Genomic DNA, 8,283 nt, shown 5'->3' with positions numbered 1-8,283 from the left:
CAAGACTAAAGTATTTTTGCTGTTTTAGACGTCTTTGTAATTTTTTTTCCACCGTTCCGTAGTTCCGGTCCGGGTTTTACGCAGTCCCAGTGTTAAAATAAATGACTAATTACAGGAAATGACGTAAATCTTTAATTTGTTTATTTTCTATTTTAATTTTTTAACTGTTAACAGCCTAAAACGAAAAATAAATACCGGTATTTTGAATAAAGACCAAAGCCCGTGTTTATTATTTATCGTCTTTAGAGTTCTAATAGAAAAATAACAGAAACCGGAAAGTATGAATGTTTTGTCAAGTCTCCCATGATGCAACGCCGAAGGGAGATTCAAACAAACCGTCAGAAAAGAAGGACACGATGGCGGGCCGGCCGGACAGTGAAATTCACTTTGAGCTGGGTGGGGAGCGGGACAGAGAAGTACTAGTAGGCAGTAAAGCAGAGACGGAAGATAAGCGGCAGACCACGGGCGAATGTGATACGGAGCCTTGCCGCACTGCGGCTCAGTTACAGTCTGATCACCCGGGCGCGGCTGGTTCAGAAGCCGAGGGAACAGTTCGGAACGAAAGTCCGTGTGGTGAATGCTGGCTTCTTAGTTCAAATGAGATGGAGCCGTCTGTAGCACAAACTGTGGCCAGCAGCACGTTGTCCGGGAATCAAGGTTATATTTTATTGTGTGATGACGTTAGCATGGCACAGACTGGAGGTAACCGACATCCGAGTTCAGTATCGGGGAAAAACAGCAGTGACACGGGGCGGAGTGAAGAGGATAAGGAGAACCACAACGAACACGATCTTCCTTCCACAGGTAACATCAAGATAATTAAATGTTCACGGGGAAGATAATACTAGGACACACTTATTTTTGCTTGGTGTCCTGAAGCAGTTCTGGGCAGCAGTCTGCTAAATCCCTATTCACTTCCGTGAAAGAAAACAATACGTGTATCCTTATTATGTAGACTTTGAATGGCTTTCTACTAAACTCTATCGTTATGTCTCAATATTGTTTTATTTTTATTTTTTTCAAACCGTTACAAATAGATAGCTTGCTAAGAGTTAGCAGTGCTTTGTGAAACTGGCTCCTGTTGCTCAGTCACATTAATTGTCGGCAACACCATGGGGTGTTAGATCGGTCACTTTGAATTCCTATACATCGCAGAATCAATGCTTATGAACGTGACAGTGTATTTGGGCCTTATTTTCAAAGTTTCCACCCGACGTTACTATTTGAATAGTTTTGAATTATAATCGTAGCTTTCTTTTTTTTTACCTGATAACTCTGTTCCTCCCCTAAAGTAAACAGTTCACGAACAATAGCCTATATTTTATGTAACAGCTAAACACGAAACACCCATTCTTTGTGATTATTTTTATTATTATTTTGTGTGTGATGCTATGGCTATTGCTAAAAATAGTTAATCATGTTGGAGATAAGCAATCTACGGTTATTTTGCTACCTATTTTTGTTGCAGAAATAAAAACGACTAGCAGTAAGATGTCTGACAGTCCTACAATTGTGAACATCCAGACAGAAGATGTTTGCTTGAAAAACACTGCCAATTCAAGCGACTTCCCTACCCAAAGGATAGAAGAATTCGTGGGAAGCTTAGACCCGGGGCAGAGATCAAACGACGAGTGTTCAGTGTCTGTGATGTTCTCCGGTAGTGTCACCCAGGAAAGCTGCAGCAAATTTGTCTGCGAGATTCTCAAATACTTGCTGTACCAGCGGCAGCAGCTTCCAATGCCTTACGACCAGCTGCAGTTTTTCCAGAAGAAACAGCAAACAATGGGCAGGGTAAGGAAGGTGATACAGTTCACTCGTTTCTCTGGATCATTCATACATCTGTCTCAAAGGCTGTCCATATCCTCACCTTGCAAGTCTCTCACTGAGATTCAGCAATAGTTGTAATAATGTGAACTTTATTCTTATTGTTGAATTTATTCTGCTCCGACCTCCAAGGTGGATTTTAATTAGTACATTTCAATATAAAACTTATCTATTCTAGTTTCATTGACATCAAGTTGTATACACATACTTGTGCTCCACAGAAATCAGATGAGGGTCACTGGTGTTGCTTGGGCTAATCTACCATTCCAAGTAAATAAAGTGAAAAAACATCTGCTTGAATTTGTGATGATTGCAGCTTTTCTTGAAATCTGGAGAACTGCGATCCACACAAAACCAAGCTGCTGTTTATTCACTTGTTTCGCTTGGAGTGGTAAATCAGCCCAGTCGACACCAATGGCCCTCACCTGTGGAGAGCGCAATACAAATATTCGTTTATACAGCTTTATCGTTTACCTAAAACTGCTTTGTGTATCAAGCCCATTTATATAACTGTAGTATTTACTTAGTAGAGCCTTGTGCAATTATTTTTATAATTACTTTTATTTTTCACAAATGCATTTTAAAGGTACACATTAATAAAACAACTCAAATATATGTATATCAATAATAATACAGTATACATGTTAACTACATATTAAATATTATTTCCTTTTATATTTTGACAAACAGACCTTGCACAGAAAAATAACTGTTACTGTAATTTCTCATTAGTGGCAGTAACGGTAATACAGTCCCCCACTCTAACTGCCTATTTACAGCAAGTACTGCCCATGCCCTCTATAAAAATATAGTAAGGTCAAATAAAACCTTTACACTGCCGTACTATTATGGGGCTGTCATAGTAATTGCACATACAGCAATCTACCCATGAAAACAGGATTTGTATTTCAATCCCATTGCACTGAAGCAGTAGACAACAAGCTTGGGGTTTCTCAGTATTTAAAAAGATATGCTCCTGGAATAAAAAGACTATCGCTAAAAATTCTGAATTCCATCTGGCAAAGACCTAAATCTACAAGCTAAACATGCAGCTCGTTGTGGCTTAAATTATGTAAATCATAAAAAGACGATTTCAAGAACAGATCAGAAGAAACTGTATACGTCTAGAACTGGGTGAGGAAATGAAAACATTCCTAATCTCTAAAAAAAATAACTTGTTGTACTTACTGAAGGCACTGGCTGCGAATATGTCACTCAAACATCAGCATTACAGACCAAAAATCACCAAGGTGCTCTTAAGACATACCTGATATAGGAATGTACACGCAGCCAGATTAAAAAATTGTCCTGTAAAAAGCTTTAAGCTGTACATTTCCAAACTTCACCCAGACCAACCAAGGCTTTTTCAAATTCCATGTAAAGTGATGCAGGAGTTGAAGACAGGCATATTATTCCAGTTTCTGGACACAAGAGCGAACTCAGTCTCATGCATTACGCGACAAACACGGATGCAGTGCAAAAAAGGGAAATAAATGCATTTCTCCACGCAAGTCTTCAGGAACAAGTTCACCCTGCTGTGACAGCGATGCTAGTAATACCTTTCCTACACCAAATCAGAGCTGTTTCAACTCTTCAGTTACTAACAACGCTTCATAACACTTAAATGCTAGTGGTGTAAGTTTTACAGGATGTACATTTGTTTTTAATAAATAGTTTTGTAATGTTATGGTCGATCCTGGACCAGACAGTTTTTAGATGGAGTAGTGGAGGTTGAATCCTTATATTTAACAAAAATAACCTATTTTCACTGTAAAGATGTGTGTGTGTGTCTAATCCTTAAGTGTGTGATTTATAATACTGTGTATTGGTATTGCGTCTCGGGAGGGGGACACACAGGCGCGTTAAGAGAAATTCAGCGGGACATTTATTTCAGGGGCCATTGGCGCAATGGCGAGAACACTGATAGAGAATTAACCATGTTTTGTCCCATGCCCCCATTGTGCATGTGGGCTTTGACAGCTTATTTGTTCTTGTACAACACCCACAATAAAGCCTGACCTAGAGCAGGGGTCTCCAACTGTACCCTAAATTAATTAATTGGACCAAAGGAGCGTCTAATAAGCACTGACCTAGAGCTTTATAGAATGAAGTTGTGTACCAAGTATGAAGTCGTATTTCAAAGAGTTTTCAAAGGTCTTGTATCAGCTGTAAACCGTAAGTTAAATGAGACAATATGGAGAATCATCTTCGTTCAGAGGTCAAATTGAAGTGTTTCATTTGGTTTTGCCTCGTACTATAAAACAGCATGCTCATTTTATATGTTCATTCTCTTTCTCTGCTCGCAGGCGGATGAGCTGGTAGCAAGAAAGCCTTTGAAGACAGAGGGCTGGGATGGGAAGAAATGCCAGCGGGTGCTGAAGGAGATGGAAGAAGTGCTGCTGCACCTGGAGGAGCTCTTCTCTCTGAGCCTAGTGCCCCGTGTCCTCCTGCTGCTGGGTGGGAACATCATGCTGCCCAAAGAGCTCTATGAGGTGAATCTGGAGGGCATCGCACTGGGCAGCCTGGAGCAGAGCTTGAAAACGGCCACCTGTCTCCGCAGTCTCTTCCGCACGCTCTTCATGGCAGACATCCTGTCCGACTCCAAGCCCGTCCAGCTCATGACCACCACTGTCATGGTACAGGGGCATCGGGACTGTGGGGTCGGCTGGTTCCGGCCCAAAATGGATTACCAGGTCCCGACGCGAGTGAAGAAGCAGATCATCGTCTTGTCCTGTGGTTCTGAGGAGGAGGTTTGTCATCTTTCCCAGGCAGCCCGGACAAACTGGGACGATTACATATGGTTTCAGGCACCAGTGACTATAAAAGGATTTTATAAATGATTTTTAAAGGGACGTGCCAGGAGTTGGTTGGCAGCATTATATTTGATGGTGAAATCGATTTTTAAGGGAGGGGAGGGGAATGGGAGGAAGAGGAGATATTTCGGGGACCATGACCACCTGCCTTTGGAAGAATACCTCAAGTTAAATCTCATAGAAGGGAGATTTCCAGTGCTTGTTTTAAGAACAGTATTTAATTCTTATATGAAATTGCTTTCAATTTAGAGTTTGTGTTGATTTCCCTGCTGTGTTGAGGACAATAGCCGAAAAGGCCTGCATGCCCCCCATGTGCCCTGGTTCAATAGGAAATAAAGGAGGGTTTGACTCTTAGGCAAGTTAGATCAACCTTCTCTAAGCAGGGTGCAAGCACAAAACAATAAAAACATGCAGATGAACCTTGAATAGCCATAGTCTATTAATGAGAACCCTGTCATTTGGGACAAGGAGAACATGTTTTTTAAAAATTTATTTTATTAAAGAAAAAAAAAATTGAAAAAAATAATCAAGTACTTTTATATTACCCAAACTATATGCTCACATTTTAATGAGAAATGTGACCTTTTTTTATAAACTTTCTTCTGTGAATATACATATAGTTGGTATGGTTTATGACTGGGTAAGGTGGGGTTAAATGGAAAGCGAGAACTGTTTCAGTCTACAGATGAAAATTTTAAAAAGCGTCTGAGACTTTGAAGTAAACTTTCTGGGCCAAGGAAAATTGCATGACCAGAAAGACAGTACCAGGTTTGATGGAGAACCAGACTCAGTATAGTACTCCTACTACTTACTGTATATCTGTAAACTCATTTCAGTTAGCTGCCACAAGAACCTGCCAACAGTGTTCTAGAGACAAGAGGCAATATCTATCCCTCAGGTAATCGGATAGATCAGCATATGAATGTAGATCTGCTAAAGAAACGCAATTCACAGGTGGCTTACAAAAAAAAAAAGCATGTACACAAGACAAGGTAAAAGACAGTATTAAAGAAACCGCTGCTATACAAACCTCAAAAGAGAACATTTTGATGGAATATAAAATTAAAACAGAAAATAAATCTATTATGGAATGACATTTTTCAGGGTTCCTAATAAAGTGCCCACACCCTCAGTACCCACTAGTGCTTACAGTAGCATCCCACTGGTCTAAATCAGTGGCTTGCTAATTGTATCTGATGTTTGCTTGGGTTCTGTGCAGCCATTATGATAAAAGATTCTACATGCCTTTCTAATATCTAATTTTTTTTTAAGTAATTTTTTTTTTTTATCCTGGTTTGCTTTGAACATGCATGTGGTGGTTTACAACTTTACCGCCTCTTAATAAGGTAGAAAATTACAAGCATCTTGAAATTGGAACTCGTTAAGTTTAAGATTTTGATTTTATATACTATAACATATTATTGCTAACAAAATGAGAATGATTTAATTAAATTTTCGAAATACTGGAACAAATGTAATCCTGATTTTAAAAACCTACAAATTCACATTGATTATTGAAGTCCACTATTAAGCATTTGTTTTTAGATGTAACCTTTTTTTTATTATTATTATTTCCTTCCAGGTGATTTGATCAATGGTGCTGTGGTAGCTCATGTTGATAATAAATTTAATAAAAGAATGTCAGGACAGTCGAGACTGTCTTGCGATTTTAACAGTGTTGTCAACGAGCCATTGCATTTTGCAGGTGCCATTGTACAACACTTGTGCCATGTGTACTGTATCTAGATTTTGTTCAAAATCACTTTTCCACATAGTAGATGATATTCTTGTAGCGCGGCTGGGCCCAGGGTAGAGAAGTGTGCAGCAGCTGATTGTGGAAAGCTGCCAGTTCAGTGGGGACATAGACACTAATCCTGAGAGGATTTGGGTGAAATCAGTGTACTGCGCCTAAAACTAGTGCTGGGACAAACACAGGATTTTCATGTTCAGATATTCGTTCATTTTTAAAAAGTAGTAAACCATTATATTGCTCAGTACGCAGGCAGAGACAGCATAGCGGCACAGGCAGGGGTTTGTGGCTCGTGTGTGTGCCTGCGTTTTGCAGCAAGACTTTTCAATATGTAGCAAGTTAAAGTAGAAAAACATCCCAGGAGTAAAGAATACTTTGGGTAGGCCTTACTTTACTGAGTGAATTAACTGCAAAACAAAGGATACCCTATAGCAGTTCAAGTTAAACTGTTTTGTTTATTTCCCAAATAAATAGTACAAAGTTGACACTGCATTTGATTTATTTTTTACTTTTTTTCCCCATTTCCTTGCCATCCCCATTTCTTCACAGTAAACAGTAGCCATAGATACCTGTTCATAAAGTAATAACAGTAGGTTTACTTGTCCGTTTTGTAGCTGAACAAGCAAATCAAAACTGAAATTTAATTTTAAACACTTCAAATGAAACAAACGTGGAAATGGCTAAGGGGGAAAAAAACTCACATTTGGTTCTTGTATTACATTCCACATAACAAAATTATATATACTAGATAAAATATATATAAAAATCACTACACAACATTTTCAGCAAGTTGTGCACTGTTTAAGTAAGGCATTTCAGAATGATGTGCATGTCTTTTTTCTGTCCCAAAAGATTCTGATTCGTGCTGAAGCAGCACATTTTTGACCCAGGTGACTTCCCATAGAGGTCACTATGGGTGCGCGCATAATCTGGTTTGTGTTTTGCTGTCAAACTTTTAAACAGAGGCTCAAGAGCTGCTGTGTTGATCCTGTGTTTATATATAATGTTTGTCATTTCTAGGGAATACGATTTCTGCATCTGAATACATATATAAAAAATATTAATTTGGATATTTGTTCAGGCTACCTTAACACATGTGTTTATCATCCAAGCCTAACTATAACCTAAAAAACAAATATATAATGTATCTACATTCTGTTGTATTGCTATAACCAACACAACCAGAATGTAGATACAGAATAACCAGACAATTTTGTGTGATATTAAATTAGTATACTATTTTAGTAAGCTCTTTACTGCAACATTGGTTACAGCACACGATACTTGCACTGTAGAATATAAAATAAAATACTGCCGAAAGTATTTGATTGGAACCTAAACTGCAAAATAAATCCTAATGCTAGTAAACTCAGCAAGAATTATGAGAAAAGAGAAACAAAAAAAGTTGAACACTGGAAAAGTTGAACACGGGAAGGCTGGCTACAAAAATATGTACTTTATCAATTAAGAAAATATTTTTGCAATAGCTGACAAAAACAAAAACCTGATTTAATAAGTATGTTATTAAACTTTATAGCTTTTGATATGTGACCAGGCAGAAAACAGTCGAAAGCAAAGATGAAGGTCTGCACTCTTTCTGTAACTGCACTGCTTGCAGTTTGGGGGATGTAGTTCCAAAACAAAAAAAAAAATAATAATCTACAACTGCGCCACCTCGTGGATATTTTATGCAAACCACTGGCGGGCCTACTGCAAGAAGAATCAAGGCTTTTCTGAACATTGAGTGCATTATCAACTGTTACCATTAACGAATAGTGATATAGATTTAAACTACCACTGTTAGCATAAGATAAGATCTCACACAAAAAGTGTACTGTTGTATTTTGGCTTTATTAATGTTTTCTGCAACAGAATTGAGAACCGTGATTAAACAGA

The 8,283-nt window shown here is 38.5% G+C and overlaps 1 protein-coding gene across 1 annotated transcript; it reads left to right on the top strand.

Moving 5' to 3' along the window:
- The first annotated feature begins 20 nt into the window (after positions 1 to 20).
- On the top strand, positions 21 to 6,310 carry LOC121316809 (MAD2L1 binding protein). The gene is made up of 3 exons (XM_041252023.1): positions 21 to 804; positions 1,469 to 1,791; positions 4,131 to 6,310. Exons 1-3 carry the CDS (start codon positions 285 to 287, stop codon positions 4,662 to 4,664), a joined length of 1,377 nt encoding a protein of 458 aa, XP_041107957.1. The 5' UTR covers positions 21 to 284; the 3' UTR covers positions 4,665 to 6,310.
- Positions 6,311 to 8,283: the final 1,973 nt, after the last annotated feature.

Source organism: Polyodon spathula, chromosome 6 (assembly GCF_017654505.1).
Source record: "Polyodon spathula isolate WHYD16114869_AA chromosome 6, ASM1765450v1, whole genome shotgun sequence".
Taxonomy (NCBI): Eukaryota; Metazoa; Chordata; class Actinopteri; order Acipenseriformes; family Polyodontidae; genus Polyodon; species Polyodon spathula.
The sequence above is the reverse complement of the archived record's forward strand: the minus strand, read 5'-3'. Positions and strand labels throughout refer to the sequence as shown.

Coding starts and splice junctions, on each gene's coding strand:
- LOC121316809 (XM_041252023.1), top strand. CDS start 285: ATGTTTTGTCAAGTCTCCCATGATGCAACGCCGAAGGGAGATTCAAAC. Junction 805..1,468: donor ACACGATCTTCCTTCCACAG/GTAACATCAAGA, acceptor TTTTTGTTGCAG/AAATAAAAACGACTAGCAGT. Junction 1,792..4,130: donor AACAGCAAACAATGGGCAGG/GTAAGGAAGGTG, acceptor CTCTGCTCGCAG/GCGGATGAGCTGGTAGCAAG.